Genomic DNA, 19,104 nt, shown 5'->3' with positions numbered 1-19,104 from the left:
CGCTGGCTGGAGTGCTTACGTAATATGAAAGTCGGGTGCGAAAGCCGCGCACGGCCGTCAGCGTTGAAAAACGCAGATCTGTATAGCGTGTGTGGGCTTGTCTCCAGGTTGTACTGCAGCCACAGCCCTGCTGCTGCTCGCTGCTCACTGCTTCAGTGTCTGCTTTGGGTTTGCGCAGGCGTCCTCTGCTCCACGTGCCTGTTTTGGCCTTGCCTCAGTGAGCTGTCACCACAGACACCAGTGTCTCCAACCAACTCCATCACATCCTATGTTCTCTGTCTGGAGTCCAGACGCCTGAAAAGTCATGGAAATGTGGGACTGTCCCTCGCAAAGGGGGACATCTGGTCACCCCCACATTTCCATGACTTTTCAGGCGTCCCCCAAATTGAGACTCTGTCCCACATTGTGACTGGCAGGTGTTGATATACGTGCGCTGATTGTTGCTGAAGCTCTTAAATTAACATGAGCTCACAGCAAGCTAGACTGGACCACACTGGACTACTATATTAATATGTTATAGGGCATTCCATTGTAATGTAAATCTCTCATTGTCTCTTTTACCTGCTAGATATGTTTTTAAGACTGTTATTAAAATAACAAGAGAAATATCCCCTATAGGGGGGTAAATAACAAATTAATAGGCTTAGGGCTGTGGTCAAATATGACATCAAAGCATAAGCATTTATTAGCAACTTAAGTAATAATTTGCTATTAACTCCCTGCCCGCCCGTCCCACATTGTCCCACACAAGTGGTACTTCTGTCCCTCAAATGAACAGTTTGCATCTGGTCACCCTAGTCTGGACCTAATGTTCTTCAATGTCCATAATGTCATACAGGTGGTTACTGTTTGTATTTTCCCTGTGTCGCATTTCATATTGCAGAAATGTAGTGACACCATTTTTTTATTCCAGATTTTTGAAATTGAGGTGCATTTAGGACCCATTTAGCCCTAGAATGGCAGTGATATTATGTATTATGTATGTAATATCACACAGCCATTCTAGGGCTAGGATGAGGCATGGGAACACTAGACTACACAGTTGGGTAACTGAGTCTATTTAGAAATGTGCTTGTGCTTAATTCATTTCATGCAGACTAATATGAATAGAAATAAAAACCCTGCAAGAGAAATATGGAATGTATAGATTTTATTTTAAAAAAGGAAAGAAAAATCTAGTTCAATCTCCCGAGTTCCAGATAAACCGTATCACTGCCCTATAAAAGTACATCCCTTAAGGCATATCTTACTGTAAATGAAATAAAACAGAACAGAATAATGCATTTATTAATATCAATGGCAGGAACTGGCATGCAATCATTGCCAATCTCTTTTGACAAACCACGTTAATAAATGTGCTGTGTAAAAAACAGACATACAGTCAAATTCAAGGAGAGTTCCCGGTAGTGTTTTGTGTGATTATCTGAGTTTAAACAATGGATTATTCCTACTATGGGCAAAACCTTGGATGAATACCAAGGCGAGTCACTCACTAAAAGACAGGACATTCAAATAGTAAATTCATGTATCATTGTATCAATAAAAAAAAAACGTTCAGTACATTTGCTTGTTCATGAAAAATAAAATGGATACAATATATACTTGCACTTTTTTATGAATAATATAAGATTTAGTGATTGAAGAAACCTCAAACACCCTTTGGATATGATTTTGTCTATTGTCTATGGATTCCTGCTTGTATCAGTCGTACCCTGGAAGTAACACAGCTGTGGCACAAAGAACTCCTACCTATGAATTATTGCAACATTTCTTTTTTATATCAATTCATTAAAATGAACATTCTCAGCTCATCCATTAAAATGCTGATAACTCAAACTGGTCCACTCATTGATAGTATAGCAACATTCAGTACAGCTATTTGACCAGCAGAGGTCATATTTGTCACTGCCCTGATCAAGTGCTTTTAGACAGTTCAGAACCAGCACCCAGTTGTTTTTCTCTATGCTCAATAAGTTAGGAGGCAATTCAATTTACTACACCTTCAGTGTTTTTGATACACTGCACTTAGTATGTAGCCAGACTAAAGTGAGATGAATTATCTTAAAACTACAATTAATGTATGAACTAGCACAAGCTAGCTGTCGAGTTAAACAGGGATTTATCAATGAGGGCATTCAAATACGATTTGAAGATAAAAAGGTTTAAAGTGCTCCCAGATGTCCAACTAACATTATCGGGATTTGGACATTTTTGGAACTCAGGGAACTCCATATAAGGGCAAATAATGGATTGTATTCGTGTGGTTGCCCTAACAGGGCATCATCTGGGAATGCCCATATACTGTATGGACATATTGTGTCAGTCTCATGTAGTCCATGGTGAATGCGTCAGTCTCATGGTCTATAGGGAATGCCCATATATGGACATATTGTGTCAGACTCATGTGGTCTATCACATCAGACATCTATGATATCAGATGCCCATAAATGGACATATTGTGTCAGTCTCATGTGGTCTATGATTTCCAAGTGTCTTGGCCATGTATGGAGCATGAGGTGTGACAGACAGAGCTGCAGGTTTTCTTACTAAATAGCGACCTATGGTCACAATGAAATACAAAGGATGCCTTCATTACGCAAAAAAGTCAAATAGTACACAGTTGTGGCAACAAGAAACAAGTCCACTGCAGCATATATCAGTAATGATAAAGACTGCAGTTGTAAAGGGCAGCTTCAAGGTATGTCTATGAGTGCAGGTTGACTAGTATGACCTTGATACATTCCTCATTACAGTGGGCAACAGGACAAAGAGTGCTCTACATTCTAATAGTGGCATACAGAAATGGTAACCTTCACCACAGCTAGCGATTGCTGTAAACAGGCTTGGTCAGTCCCATGACTCTGAAGGTGCCGCTGGCTATCTTTTCATAAAGCAGGAACATGAGAGCAGCAGTCAGCACCGTCTGCAGCAGTTTGGCCTCCAGTCCTTTAAACAGTCCCAAAATGCCATACTTCCTACAGTAGGACACAGGAGTCAAATGAAAAGGTGAACACACAAATTAATATTTTGATTATACCATGACTACCTGTGCTGTAGTCACATTCCTAGATCAGACCCCCACTGACCTCTACCTGCACCTCATACTCCCCATCTCCTACTGTACCTGTCCTGAGGCACCCTGCTACACTCCCCCACCAGCTCTGCCTACACACCCAGTAGATACTTAGGTTCTGACAGCTACTACCCATGTATTGCTTTTGCAACAGTTGCCAACAAATAGCAACAAGATTCACTCAACATTTAAGTAAAAAAAGTGTGTGCGCGTGTGTGAGCTTATTTATTGCTCTCACAAAGGACTCACAAAGCAATTGTAGGGCCTGACATATTTCGCTGTATATGCACTAAGGTCTATGTTCTATATCCGTTACTAGTCTATTGCTGCACCTCAAGGTCTATCTATGTTCTATATCTGTTGCTATTCTATTTCTGCACCTCATGCATGTATCGGTTACGATATCTGCTGCTATTTTAATTGCCCCATTCCATTGTCATTTAATTTGACCATGCACCTTAAAATATGATAGAACATAATTAGCTACTGTATGAAGATCTTTTTTGAATATCTGGCCTTGTTTACCTTGTTCTTTCTTTCTATCTCTATTCTTATTCCCTTTACTGAAAAACATAAAAACACTAGTTTTTCTTTTGGATTATGTAATTAATATGTAATTATGTATTACATCCCTTCTCCTCATGGTCCCATGTCTTTTCATACACACACAACCCCAAGACATTGTCATCGGTCATACATACTCCAGACAGACAAAGATGGTGGGAGGTAGAACCGCCTGGCATGGATGGATATTTTACCTTAGTTTGCTCCTCTGTGTGTTTGTGTGTGTGCACGTGTGCGTGTGCATGTGTACAAACCTCACTCTGTTTGTCAGTAGACATTTGATAGTCCTGAGACTGGCCAGTAGTTGTGATTTCTCAGTGGGCTCTTTAAGCTGACCAAACTGAAAAAGACAAGAATAACTTTTTAGGCACATCAATATCATGTCATCAAGCCTTAGATACATCCATGCCATACACACATATGCAGTTTCACACCTGTGCAGACAGTTCCAAGAAATATGTGCCCACCAAAAACTTAGTAACCACTTAAGGCCTATACCTGTATATGTTGTCATACAACAAATAGAAAGAATAGCTGATCTAGAACCTCAGTTAATCGGTGAACTACTGGGCTTGAACATCTGATTGAAGTTTTGCTATTTTTGAAAAAGTAAAAGAATTACCCATCTTTCTACACACATGCAAACACACTATTTAACCTACCCTAAGGATGGACTGGATAGTCTGTAATGGGTACGTGAAGGTGGTGGCAACAGCTTTTGCAATGGCACCAATCAGGAACACCTCCACAGAGGAGAGCTAGAGAGGAAAAAACAACATATACCAAACTATTTCATTTTTTAAACAGACAAAGACCTAACAAGCTCATAAACCATGATAAGCTGTGACCATCTTATACTAGCTGTGCAGTCGTGAGAATCATGAGAACAGGCTTACCAAGTCTCTACATATCTAGCGTCTACTCATCCAGATGATTACTTAATCTCCTTTCATATCCTACTGATTTCTACAATCTCATCCGCTCCTCTGTAAGCTTGGGCCAAAATATAATATAATATAATATAATATAATATTATATATATATATATATATATATATATATACATGTATATAATTATATTATATTGTATCAGCTTACTGTAAATTTCAGCATATTGCAAACACAGTCCAGCATTACTGTCTGTTACTTCCTGTCATAAAAACACATCATGTTGCTGACAAGACCAAAACTGTAGTGCTTCTGCTTCCTTTATTTTTAAAAAAGAAAGAAAGAAAAAAAAGGTAACTTCTTGGAACTGAACAAACAGTTCTCCACCCCCAGAGAATCCTCTCTTCCTCCTCACCTCCCTGTGGGCTCCTCTCCTCAGCTGTCTCTTCAGACCTTCATAGATCATGAACTGAATAGCAGGGTTCAGCACCAGCAGCAGTGAGGGGAGGGTCCCGTTCCACAGGGCCCCCACTCCCTCATAACGAACAATCTGTGCAAAGGCATCTGGGAACAAACAAAAAATCTAAATAAAGGGCAAGAAATTATAAATCATGAAACAATCAGGGGATGTGACAAGAAGTTGTAATAAAAAGATACCACACGAATTGAAGAATAAAGAGAAATCGTGGCCTCTAGGTCAGGGGTTTTCAAAGTGGGTGACGGGGCACCCTGGGGTGCCGCGACGGCAGTCAAGGGGTGCCGCGAGATCATTTGATAATATTTGGAATTTATTTGGACACTCATTTTAAACTTATTTTCAGTCAGTTCTAACCAAAAGGGCTATTATCTCAACGTTTTCCTTGCAACATAATCACTAAAATATCGTAACTGTCAGGCAGAAACCTGTCGCACAAAACTAGTGCCGATCTGCAAGCACACAAGCACACAACGATCTGCAAGCACACAACGATCTGCAAGCACACAACGCCTCGCGATGCGAGGCGTTGTGAGCTTGTAGATCTGCTGTTTTCACTAGTTTAGTAAATTTTATAGATGATAAATACAAAACGAACGGTTTTGGACATACACTGTTTCCCCCCGACAACGACGATATGCTATAAATATAAGGTGCTGGGAGTGAAAATTATAATGTAGGGGTGCCTCGGATTAAAAAAATATTCATAGGGTGCCCTGAGACAAAAAAGTTTGGGAACCCCTGCTCTAGGTGATAAATGCTTATGTTTGTCATGATGAGCGCAATTCGCATGTCTGCAAGTTTGAGACGCAGCAGCAGAATGTGTACAGCTGGCAATAAATGGAGCTGGGTGCCAGTTTACCACCCTCAAACTACCTAGAGCAGGGCCCTTCAACAGGGGGTCCTCAGAGTTACTACAGGGGGTCCTCCAAATCTTTGTGTGATAGAAACTATTTTTTTCCCCTTTTTTATATTAACCACTTGAACCCTGGCGTCCATATTCGGAGAATTATAGTCAAAAATAGCAGATCTACAAGCTCACAACGCGCGCTGCGAGGCGTTGTGAGCTTTTAGATCGGTTATTTTCGGCAAAGAGCTTTGGTGTAGAGGGGGAAAAGAGCAGACTAAGTACATAGTGAAAGGTCAAGTTTATTAAGTATTGACGGCTCAAGTGGTTAAATATCTGAAAACACATTGACATGAATCCAAAATACACTGATGAAACTACTTTATATGGAATCTATTAACAGGTTGTAGGTATTATGTGTACAATGGAGATTTTACCCAGCATGCCGGAGTAGCTAGTGGGTCGGATGTCTGCATTACGAAAGTGTGCTCCCTGAAGCTTCAACCTTGTATTCACCACCCACAGAGGAGTGGTGACAAGCACATTTACAACACCTGAGGAGAAATGGGAGATATAGAGGAGATAATAGAGGGATGGATGGAAGGAGAGAGAGAGAGAGAGAGAGAGAAAGAGATTGGAGTCAAGGAAGGAAATGGTTGGATTACATTGGATTCATTACATTGGATAAATGTAGTTGCACCCTGTGGAGAGTATCATGCTTCACTCCTTTTTTATCCCTAGCCTAGTATATTGTGATAGTAATGGTTGCTACAGGGTGTTTGTTCAGTAACAGCGGTCTCCCCGTCTCATCTAGCTCTTAAGCAAACAGAAAATAAATGTTCACGTGCGATACCGCTTTCATCCTATCAGGAGAGAGAACTCATTAAGGATCCAGGATAAGCATGTGAAATTATAACTGATGAAACAAGGAAATGAGATGACGAAATTGGAGTGCTGAATATTTAACCTGATAAATGGGTTTGCTTTCCTTGTTATATGAAATTGGTAATCCACCTGCAAATGTCTTTCGTGTTTATTAAAGCGCTAGAGAGATGGGAGGTCCCGTTACTCAACAAATACTCAGTAATGATTACTATCAGAATATAGAGGTTTGACTTTTTAACAACAAAACAGTTACTTTCAACCAAGGTAAACCACACCACCTGGAAATTGCATTGCATTTCAAATTAAGTTAAATTGATTCCGTGACTGGGTGGTTTACCAGGCTAGTTAGGGGCAGGCTGAATAAATAAATAAATACAATACAAAATTCTCACCTGCAAAAACACCCATAATTAAGTCACTTCCGGGTGTTGATTTCTGGCCCCTAAGCCAGCTAGCCTTCATGCTGTGGAAGCAGTAAAAGTACACAAAGTTGGAGCAGCAAAGACTGCAGATGACTGGGAACCAACCTCTGTATGGGGCTAGTCTGCAAGGGGGAAGAAAACAGAGTCACAAAAAAAACATTTTAATAAATTATTCACAATGTTTCTGTCACAAGATTGATAGCTGTTTTATTCATTATTGGGGACATTTTATGCTTTATTTCTGATAGTGGCTACAGATTACAGATGTCAAGATTCAAATGTTTAAATATACAGTACTGACAAACTGAGTGAGCCTGACACTGTAATAAGTTATGTTCCGTAACCATGTTTATAGAGTGCCGTGAAAACATTCAGTCTTGCTATATGTCCCCTAATGTAGTTCACATTGGGAGACCCCAGGAGTCCTTGAGTGGGTTCTAGGGGGTCAATTGCAAGATCAAAAGGTTATGCCAGGCTATTGTAGATAACCAAAATGTTCAATACCCGCACTATTTCTCTTGTACAAATGATTACATTTACATTGCAATATTTAGAGTTAGTTTCATAAAAAAAACATGGCTTTAAATACACATCAACACATCAAACATTCATTTTTGTAATGCCCTAAAATATGACCTGACTGGCTGTTTTAAATTGAGGCTCATCAGTCTAGCTGACCATGGCAGGTTTTCGTATTATTTTGACTGTAGCTTGGATTTTGTGTCATTAACCACTGAGGGGAGGAGGACATTACAGGCACAGTTTGTTATATTGTTATATTGTTGTTAATGTACTGACATATTATCTTGCTTATTATTAGTGATGTGTATTACCTGCTTATTGTAAGTCGCTTTGGATTAAAAGTGTCTGCTAAATGCATAAACTGTAAACTGTAACTCAGCACATATTTGAGAAATTATTAGTGAAATAGTTGGATCTCTTCATTGGTAAAAAGATTATTTTTTGTGTGAACACCAGTATGTATTTATGGAAAATAGAACTTGATTTGTCTAAGATAAATTAGGATTTAGCAGTGTTCCCTCGACTCAAAACTGGGTTGATAATCGGGTTGTGATTTTGTGAAGAATACCGGTATAACCTGTGGATCCTGTGTGAAATGAGATGAAAGCCACTGTACTATTATATCATGAGTCATATTCAGGCCAAGGAATTCCTTTTGACTTCACTCCCTTCTGCTTGCCATATTACTCACAGTCCCTCTTCTTTGACAATCTCTGCCAGAATGGTTGGAGTTGACTGAGCCTTCCGCTTATCATCCACTGAACAACCCAGAAACAAAAAGATGAAGAGAATGAATATCAGGATACGTATTTTCATCTCAAAGTCTTGATCTTCTTTGTCATGCTACTGCAAATGTAATACCATAGCTACTACTAACTAGTAAGCTCAAGGTCAAGTTCAAAGTCAACTTTAGAACAGCTGCACAAATGTTCCTGAACTTGCTGTTAATTGTCAGTAGGCTGAACCAATGAGATACATTTTTGGGTTGAAAAGGTCACAATTGAAAAAGATATAGAATAGGCTATATGTTTTGTTGTTGTGATTTGTTTAATTAGCCTGTCATTGTGCAGATTGTGTTCCTTTGACTCATTCCATGTGGAACTTTTGTACAAAATGTCAGACTGTAAGAAATGCTTAAAAATGTATCAACCTTTTAGAGTTTATTCATATTAATGTTACCACTTATGCTTGTTCTATTTTTTCTGCATTGATACTGTTAGTGTTTACCTTGAAGTCTTAAGCGTGCAGTATCCAGGGGAAAGAACACTGTCATTGCAGTCACACTTCCCTATAAACAGTCATTTTTAAAACATCTTTATAGACAATTGTCAATAGAAGATTGCACACACAAAAAAGAAAGCATTAACACATTTAACATTACATCAGAACCAGGGGGAGTTAAGCATTAAAGAAAGAACACTACTATATGTCGTTTTAGAGCTTTCTCAGTTTTTGAATTAAAACTTGTTTTAATATAGCCTGTTTGGTTTCATTTTCAAGTAATGTAAATAAAGGTTTTGAATGGCAAAATCATGTGGATGCATATAAAGACAGCTAATCAGTAATAATATGATACAACAGAAGGGGTGGTAATATATATTTTGGGGATGAACCCTCAAACAGTCAATTAATTTAACATAATAAATATCATTATGACGATCTTGAGTACGTGATCACACGTAGCTATAGGCTACTTGTACAGGTAAGGTATAATAACAGTATTTAAGCAAAGAGGGGGGACCATCTACCACAACTTCTAAACATGTTGACGTTAAACAAGTAAGTTGTTTATTTACCACTGCTCCAGCAACTGCATGCACCAAGCTTTCGTACGAGAAAACGTCTGTGAATCTGAAATCGCCGGGGTTCATTTTGACAGATTATCTGTGATCGTTCGGCTAAACTGAAATATATAATACGAACGTGGGTTTTTGATTTCAGGCTCTATTAAAGATTATCTGTCATAGAAACTAAATACTGCAGTTCCTCTGTCTGGGATTGAGAACTGTTAGCGCTTCTTCCTGTTTGCGTCCAACTCCAGGCCGGGAACCAATCGTCAACCATTACGTGACAGTCTAGTAATTCGATTGGCTCGCTCAAAGTGGGAGTCCGGGGACCCCATGGGGGATCCCCAGCCCAGGGGTCCTTGAGGAAGTTCCAGGGGGTCCCCAGCTAAATGATAGTTAGGAACCAAATGGACCTTTATGGGTATGTAAGAAACTCAAATTAACATTGATTTTACAATATAAATTCTGGTCTCAGAGACAGAAGTAGTTTGGGGGTCCTTGGCATGAAAGGTTTAAGAACCACTGGGCATTGGGCAAGCATATCTACTTCCATCCTCCTGATTAGTTATTACAGCTGCCACACAAAACATTATTATTACAAAAACAGTCATTACAAAACAGTTATTACAAAACAGTCTATGCATACTTTAGTTTCAATGACCCCCAGTTTGATAAATCAACCCGGAGTAAGACCTGTAAACTAAAGGCTCCATTTGGTTTTACTAAACTTATCAATCATGAATTATAGGTAGTGATACCCCCAGGAACTCCCCAAGGACACCTGGGGTCCCCTTCCTCACATAGTCATTATGGTCCGATATATGCTTTGTCATTTGGTCAGGAATTCCGTAAGTATCTGTGTACCGTAGTTATAAAAATACAAGTGAAACTAGACGTTCTTATGTTCTCTAGTTGTAGACTCGTAGGCCTACGTGTAAGTGATGAAAAGAATAACCGTGGCCACTGGCCATCAATAATTTAGCTGAGGATCCCCCAGACCCATATTGAGAATTAGGCTATAGGAGGGGTGTGGAAAGGAGAGGATGGGGGCAGAAGAGTTAACATAATACGATTAGAGAAAAGGAGGCAAGAGGAAGATGATTTGCACTAACTGTATACTTGTATCCTCGTCACAGTAGGTTCCATTTAGTTTGCAGGAATTCAATTCTTCCATAACACTTGCCTCCTCACAATGTCATGGATTAATTCAGGATAATAAATATTTAATATTTCTCTAGTAGGATTTCTTATAGGCCTATATATCCTTTTTATCCTGTCCAACACCATACTAAATGATACACAGTTGTTCCTTTTCCTCCAGGTATTGGTCTAAGTACTGGAGACACTGAAAAAAGGTTAGACCAAGGCACTCTCGAGGGAAAGTTAACACTTATGTTGCAATGATTTTTTCTCTTCAATGTCTCGCGTTGCCATGGTTACCATAGACTTCCATGTAATTGTGCAAGTGTGTAAAAAGTGCACGCCCATGCCTAGATGATGCACCACGTGTGTAGATGCTGTTCACAGCTTTCAAACAAAAAAATCCGCTTGGAAATCCGTTCAGGCATTCATGATTTATCAGCCATTATGTTTTCTTCAGATGTAAACAAACATGGCTGCCATGTTTGAAAGAATGGGTTGGTATGGGGGTTAAACATGCAATTTCGCGAACGCGATCATGCCTAATACATTTCTGGAGGTCCAAAAAAAAATTTTGATTTTTTTTTTTTTTTTTCAAAAACGGCCCAAACTCGGGAAACTCGGGGTTGGCACAGCACTAGTACCAATACAAACTCGGGAAACTCGGGGTTGGCACCATATGTGTTAAAAAGCCTTTATTTAAGGGCTAATGCATAGCAAGAATATTTAAAAACTGCACCGCAGCTTTTTAATATATTTAATGCACTCCTTACTTTTTTTTTCTAGGTAGGCACTGCTCTTCACTTGTATTTATAGCTCATGATGCAATCGTTTCCTTGTTATTCATGGGAAGAGATCATTTAAATAATAATCATAAATATGCTTGTCCACATGTACTATTTGGCTTACAGTAGTACACAACATGCCAAGCAGTCAGCAAATGAAAACTTATTTCATGTTGTTACATTTACAGTAGAATAAATACAAAAATGAAGACACAGAATAGAACACATCAACCACAAGATGGTGCTACTGAGTAATGTCAGTCCCCAGCCCATTCACTCAGCCACTGTTGACACTTCATCCTCTGTTCCTCACTCTCCTCTTCCTCCTCACACCTCTGTCCCCTTCTCCCCTTTCTCCTCCCCTCCTCTCTCGCTTCTCTCTCTGCCTCCTCCTCCCTCTGTTTCCTCTCTAGCTCCTCCATCCTGCACCCCAGAATGGCCTCCACAGTGCCCTCCAGAGGCCGCAGCGAGCGCTGCGGGAGCCACTTGGGGTCAACTTCAGGCAGAAAGGGGTCTCCGGCATTAACGAGCAGGGGCTGGGGTTCCAAGGGAATGTGGAGGAGGTGTGCGTGGAGCATCATGCGGTATGGGGCGTCGTCCGCTCCCGAGCTGTAGGTGAAGTCTCCCACGATGGGGTGGCCCATCGCACAGCTGTGGACCCTCAGCTGGTGGGTCCGGCCTGGGAAGGAGGGAGGGAGGGAAATTGTGAGAGAAGAACTTAAAATAAGAAAACCTTGTCAGCTTCTTTTGGTACACCGATGTTAATTCATCCATTTGCACACACTATGAGTGAAATGAAGAGCCTGGTTCCAGACGAATCTGCCATTGCAAAATAAAACGCCCTCAGTGATATTGTCCAGCTACGCGAGGCTATGAAATGACCACTGAGGATTTTCTTGTGTTAACAATAAGAAAAACGTTCTATAAACAAGGATACACAGGGCCTTTGGATGATGCGGGAGTTGTCATCCTGTGCCTCTATACTGACATTTCTCCCAATCACCTTTCCTACTGTCCATCTCAACAAAGCAAAATAGGAATGCAGTGAACTGTCAGTGTCCACTGCCCTAAAAAGGACCACATTGGTGTCAGTTGTCATTGTCAACCCAATTCACAGCAACAGCCATATATTGTACATAAACAGACCATTTTGGGATTTATGGCTTTATTCTTTAATTCCGCATTTGCACCACAATGATTAAAATGTTGCTTAATTGAGTCAATGATTAGCTAAATTTGGATTACCCACTACTAGTCGGGGATCCACATGCCCAAAAGCTCAAGGAATAGGGTTGAACCTGTGATTTTCTGCCGCACTTTCTATTTCTGTTTTATCTATTCGTTTGGTCATTAAGGTCCACAGAATGAGAGGCCTGCTCTGCCGGAAACATCGCGAAAAAGAGTTACGGCCATTTGTATATTCACTGTCCCATTGACTCCACTAGAAATATTTAAAAAAGAAAATAAATCTGCTTTAAGTAGCATGTGAGGGGTCAAACTAGGGGTTCTTCATCATTCTGAATCCATTACAAGCATTTGTTTTGCATGAAAAACATTCCTTGGGCAAAATAACACTGTGAAAACACAAACACTGTGAAAACACTGTGAAAAGTGATGAGTCATCACTTTTTTTCCACTTTTCACAGTTTTGGATGGCCAAAATTTTGCCCAAGGAATGTTTTTCATGCAAAACAAATGCTTGCAATGGATTCAGAATGATGAAGAACCCCTAGTTTGACCCCTCACATGCTACTTAAAGCAGATTTATTTTCTTTTTTAAATATTTCTAGTGGAGTCAATGGGACAGTGAATATACAAATGGCCATAACTTTTTTCGCGAAGTTTCCGGCAGAGCAGGCCTCTCATTCTGTGGACCTTAATGACCAAACTAATAGATAAAACAGAAATAAAAAGTGCGGCAGAACATCACAGGTCCTCTCCCATTATGAGGGACTGGATCCCCGGCTATACATACAGTAAGAAGTCATGAATGTTTTAATTTTCTTGCTTTAAATTGCATTAACATCTAGTGTGTTTGTGTGTGTGTGTGTGTGTGTGTGTGTGTGTGTGTGTGTGTGTGTGTGTGTGTGTGTGTGTGTGTTTTAAGTGTACAGTATATGTTCTGTACCAGTGAGAGGCTGGAGCAGCACCTTGGTGACAGGGTCTCCGTCATACGTCCCATACTCCAGCACTGTGACCTCAGTTTGACATGGCTTAGGGTTCTCACAACCTGAAGCAAAAGGACAAGCAAAGCAAGGCGCGACAGTGAGAGAAAAGATAGAGAAAGTACGTGTCAATGACACAAACCAAATCTTCTGTTACAAATCGTCTATTACAAAATGTACAATAAACAGGGGGTTGTGTAACATCATGACTGTTCTCTCCATACACACCAACACAAGTACATGTACATGTACCATAGGGCTGGAAGGTACTATATCATAGTACAGACATGGATTTATGCAATGGTATTTTTACTATGCCATCGTCTACCTCGTCTAGCTGTGGCCATAGCTGAATGATTGGAGAGCATGGGAAGCCAATAGACCACTTTGAATGTAGGATTGGCATAATTTGGCAATTGTATTAACAAGATAAGGTCATGAAAATGTCACATCATATCACATCACAAAAAACTATACAGTCAAATACCCCTATAACGTCAAAGTTCTGAATACACAAAATATTATGATGTGATATTTTGGATACATGACCCAGCCCTAACATACCCTCTGTTCCCTCGATGCACATCATGTGTGTCTTTCCCTCTGTGGAGTTCTTTCCAATAGAGAAGTCCAGAGTCCTGGTCCCCTCGTCCACCCAGCCACGCACCTGTAACACAACACTACAAATGAGCTTCATGTAAAAAATGACACACACTTTGCTTTTTGATTTAATAACATCCCTCCAGCTATCTATCTATTCATAATATCTGTCAATCTATTGTGTGGCGTGCAGAAATGTGAAGGTGTTTTGAGTTGGGGTGCTGAAATTGTCAGCAGATGTCATACGAAGCTTGAGGAGCAGTGTTTCGTTAATAAGGTATACTCAGGTAAATCCTGTCTGTATACCATTATAAGCATTACGTGAATTGTCATCAAACTATAAATATAAGCAGCTATGTGAGGTGATTTGTGTTTGGAAATGGATGTTGAATGTTGCCCACTCATATTATAATGCCTGCCCAGTTATAATTGGTTGGAGACCCATTTTAACCATTTTCGTTTTTGTCAATCCCAGGATAACACCATTCTCAGTTACTCATTAACTAGCAAACAAGAATCTACCATCGCACTGCACCTCCTGCCAAATACCGTCCTAATACAGTATACCCAGGTATAATGTCTGGAAGTTGGAAAGAAACTGTTACAGTATGTCATACTTCTCTACATTAAACTTCATGAGTTAAGGATATATATACTATTGCCGGCTATTGTTTGTCCACTGGTTAACCATCCCAGGCACAAAGGGGGACAGCTACCGTATTTTTGTAGCATCACAGTTTACGCCACTTACCAACTGTAAAAGTAAGCTACATTACAAGAAAAAGAACTGTATAATTGCACAGTGCACTGCACTGCTCATTGCAAAGCAGCAACAGCAAGGACCATATTGGAGACAGACAGACAGACAAGTCCCTGTGTTCCCATACCAAGGCGAGGTAGGCCTTGGTGACTGTGCGGTCCTTGAAACATCGGTACGCTCTGCCGGCTGCAGCCTTGTTGAGGGCCACACACAGAGCCCCACTGGTAGAAAAATCCAACTGGTGACAGAACCTAGCAGGGAATCACCACAGGGAGCACCATTGGACAGAAGAACTGTTGCTTGAATACAGTAAATAAGCTGAAAAAACTAAAGTGAAATGAAATAAGAAAGAAACAGCATTTTCTGGCTGTTTATGGCTCACACCATTGTGCTCCAGTGTTTTGCTCAAGGTACTTAATCCTTTACATACTGTGTAGGAGTAGTAAGGATGGGTGGGTACATTTGGGATGGAGGTTTTGAAAAGCGAGTGTCACACAACAGTCTAATTACTGCGTGAAAGTAATAGGTTAACTTAGTCCTCTTTATCGCTCTCTCTCTCACCTGAAGCCATAGTAGGTGTCAGGATCAGCCAGGTCAGGGAAGCGATGTCTGAGTTGTGCCTGCACCGTGTGATTCTCATACCACATCTTGCTGTCAATGCGGATGTCCCAGTGCTTGTCCACCACGATGTAGTCATTGTCCTGATGCAGTACACGCAGTCCATCCACACTGCAGGCTGGCTCTGTGGTGGTGGCTGCCATGGTCAATGACTGACCAACTCAACTCTCTTGGTCCTAAAGAAAGAGAATTGTTTTGTCTTGACAGTTTATCTTACTCTTTCACAGACGCAAACAATAGACATTTTTTGTAGTTGCACTGGTGGTGTGATAATCAATTTGTGAACTATTGGGTTCACAAATTCAGATGGATGTGGATGTGTGACACAGCTTACTGATCTGGGAGTTTTACCTGTTGCCTAATAGAAGCTACACTGTAAAATCCTCAGTATTACTAATATCCATTTGTAACTCAGTGTGCAGATGTATGTATGGAGCTTTGTATGCAACATTGTGCACAAAGTTAAATAAACTCAAAACTCAGAATTTATTTTACAGTTTAGCCCTCTCTTTCCCATTACTGCAAACCACCAACTACACAAAGAACTGAATATAATAGCCTAGCCTTTGATCAAGACTATCATGATGTATCATCATCGTCATCTTATAGGCTTACAGCCTATAATGACATTTGCATATCATAGATACGAATTATCATAGATAAGAATTGTAAAAGTCAGAATCTATAATAACACAAGTCTTGATCCAAGGCTAGGGAAATTAGTATAGCCTAATACATGACTATTTTTTTCCCCCAAACATTATCATTTAATTTTTTATAGGAGATACCAGTATAGCAGCTAGCCCTGGAAGACCAATGGTAAGCAAGTACCACCTCATGCACATGTTTACAGAGATGAGAGATGAAACAGTGATTCATCATGACATGCAGTAAGTCAAGTGAATTAAATCCATTATGCAGTAGAACAGGATGTCTGTATGTCACTTTAGAGATGTGATGTGCTGCTAACACATGTGCTAGCATGCACCACTGACTAGCTATCTAGCTAAGCTTTAAGAGTTAACACTGCCGGGCCCATACATACAGCAACTGAAAAAGTCAGATATATTTAAGAGGTTAGTTTACCTTCATGAAGGAATGAACACAGGACAGGTGGACTGGAAATCATAGATGTAAACAAAACACCTCAGGAGTTTTGTTTACATCTGTGGTCAAGTGTGAGTCGCATGCTTAGCTGAGTGGACTGGCTGTGGGAGCAGAGAGGACGCATGCGCGTTCTGACCAGCTCCTCCTCCAACTCCACCCCTCTCACTTTGTCAGTCAGCCAAAGAGAGACGGTGTCGGTAGAAGATCTGCCCTAGCTGAGAATCTGCCTGGGGTACGTCACTTCCGTTGCTTGCGCTGTTGCGATTGGCTTTTGGCTTTGAATAACCTTTATTGAACACGGAAACGATACATTCCCAAAACTACGGCAACTCTATAAGGCCAAAATTCTCCCTCACCTCCAGTGAAGCTCTGCGTCTTTTATTGAATTCTTTATTGTACATTACATTATTATTTCTTGCAGTCGAATGAGAACATCACCATGGCAGGACGTGTTTTTCGCTCACGCTCCGGAACCAAAACACCAAAGGCTTGGTTCATCCCACATTTTCTTCTATTTCTACTATGGATCACGGATTTATGCTATAAATCACCACAGATCCTAACACCAATGGAATACGAGAATCTTTTATGGGAAATGGACAAAACGGACGAAAAACACAGTGAGTTATATCTTCTTGCCAAAACGGTAGCTAAGCACCCGAGCTTTGGATCTCATGTTATTCAATCTCTGCTGGCTGCTAACCGGAACAAAAGAGACAAACCCCTGAATGGTTGTATGAGTCGATCTTTGATCTTCTTATTATTACTACAATCAGGTGATATAGAGTTAAATCCGGGTCCTGTAGCTACACGACAGATGACCCGAAGACTAGCTGCTCTCGCCACTGCAGCTGGCTTGACTACGGCGGATCCTTCTTTGTCAGTGACCAGCGAAGCTAACGATGCTAACTTAGCTAGCCCCTCACTGATGAAAACAGAGGGACTCACAACGGGCTACTCCAGCTGCCCTGACCAGCGGATCCCTGACGATTACTCGGCAGTCGCCTCCGCGGACTTACGGATCGTCGAAGGACCCCCTGGCTCACGGACCCCCGGAGAACCCTCGGTGACCGCATGACTAGCTCAGCACGAGACCAGCATCATCGACGCAAGTCACGCAACACCGGACCCCGGCGCCCCCCCCGACCCACCCGATCTGCAGACGCACCCGGCGGACCCCTGCATGGACCCGACGGACCCCCTCGTGGACCCAGCACCCCAGAACAGAGTCTACATTAACTCTGCTCCACGCTGGATGACCGAGAAGGCCCGAGAACTTTTCTCAACCTGGGTTAAATCGGTTACCACAACCCCCCACCACCCCAACCCCCAACTTTACACGGAGACCCCTTTGTCCCCCTCTGAAGCCACCAGAGACTACAACCAACCCCTCCTCCCCCACCGACGCCGACGCAAACACCTCTTCTATGGACCTTGCCATGGATTTTGCCAGCCGCTTTGTGAAAAGAGGAATTCACATTATGCACTTAAACATTAACAGTTTGTTTGCTAAATATGAACAAATCAAGCATATGGTTCTCGAAGGTAAGGTCCATTTTCTAACCTTCTCAGAGACTAAACTTGATGCCTCTATCACTGACTCTCAGATTGAAATTGACAACTACTCTGTAATCAGAAATGATAGAAACAGATTTGGTGGTGGTGTATGCATGTATGTTCATAACAGTATTAAGTATATCCCCCGCCCTGACCTACAACACAGCTCTTTAGAAACTGTATGGGTGGAAGTGATTCTTAAGAAAGCTAAAAACATACTAATCGGTGCCATCTATAGACCGCCCGACCAAAATGATTTCTGTGAGTTACTGGAGGAGAGCCTTGCACCGGTGGACAATGTTGAAAAATACATTATTGGAGATTGGAACATAGACATGCTTCGTAAAGAAGCTCCTCTATTCAAAAAATTCAATAAGCTTTGTAATCAACAGGGTTTCACTCAGCTCATCACCAAGCCAACTAGGGTTACAGATAACTCTCAAACCACCATAGATCTCATTGTAACCACAGACAAATCTAAAGTCTCCGCGAGTGGGACTATTGAATGTGGTGGCCTAAGCGACCATGATATAATTTACTGCACCCGTAAAATACATAAGTCCAAAGCTGACGGCCACAAAACAGTTGAAGCTAGAAACCTCAAAACCTCGAAATCTGACTGGTCCCCAGTACTAGCTAGCACTCAGGTCGATGAAGCCTGGCTGGGCTTTAAATCCATTTTCAACACCCTAGACGAAGTGGCTCCTTTGCGTAGGGTCAGGGTTAAAGCCCGCTCACAGCCATGGTGGAATTCGGAAATCTGTGAATCAATGAAACTCAGAGACAAAAAATACTCTGAGAAACGCAAATATAATCACAAACTCAAAAAAGGCCCCAATAAACACCTTGAAGCCAAATTAGAAATAGTCAGTTTAGAGGCTAATAAACTGAGAAATCGGACAACCTCCT

At 41.1% G+C, this 19,104-nt stretch overlaps 2 protein-coding genes across 2 annotated transcripts; both read right to left on the bottom strand.

Annotated features, from left to right (window-relative positions):
* Positions 1-1,194: 1,194 nt before the first annotated feature.
* On the bottom strand, positions 1,195-9,653 carry slc25a17 (solute carrier family 25 member 17). Its single transcript, XM_080723912.1, has 9 exons — positions 9,473-9,653; positions 8,904-8,964; positions 8,368-8,434; positions 7,125-7,276; positions 6,285-6,401; positions 4,941-5,089; positions 4,300-4,395; positions 3,892-3,977; positions 1,195-2,975 (listed from the first exon to the last, which is right to left on the bottom strand). The coding sequence occupies exons 1-9, from the start codon at positions 9,545-9,547 to the stop codon at positions 2,822-2,824; spliced, it is 957 nt and encodes a 318-aa protein (XP_080580038.1). The 5' UTR covers positions 9,548-9,653; the 3' UTR covers positions 1,195-2,821.
* A 1,676-nt stretch (positions 9,654-11,329) lies between these two features.
* On the bottom strand, positions 11,330-16,741 carry rpusd1 (RNA pseudouridine synthase domain containing 1). Its single transcript, XM_080723768.1, has 6 exons — positions 16,618-16,741; positions 15,475-15,707; positions 15,041-15,164; positions 14,118-14,220; positions 13,517-13,618; positions 11,330-12,067 (listed from the first exon to the last, which is right to left on the bottom strand). Exons 2-6 carry the CDS (start codon positions 15,672-15,674, stop codon positions 11,646-11,648), a joined length of 951 nt encoding a protein of 316 aa, XP_080579894.1. The 5' UTR covers positions 15,675-15,707; positions 16,618-16,741; the 3' UTR covers positions 11,330-11,645.
* Between the last annotated feature and the right edge of the window lie 2,363 nt (positions 16,742-19,104).

The sequence above is a fragment of the Nannobrachium achirus genome (genome assembly GCF_963921795.1).
Source record: "Nannobrachium achirus genome assembly, chromosome: 4".
NCBI classification, from domain to species: Eukaryota; Metazoa; Chordata; class Actinopteri; order Myctophiformes; family Myctophidae; genus Nannobrachium; species Nannobrachium achirus.
This window is presented reverse-complemented; position numbering and strand designations above follow the sequence as displayed.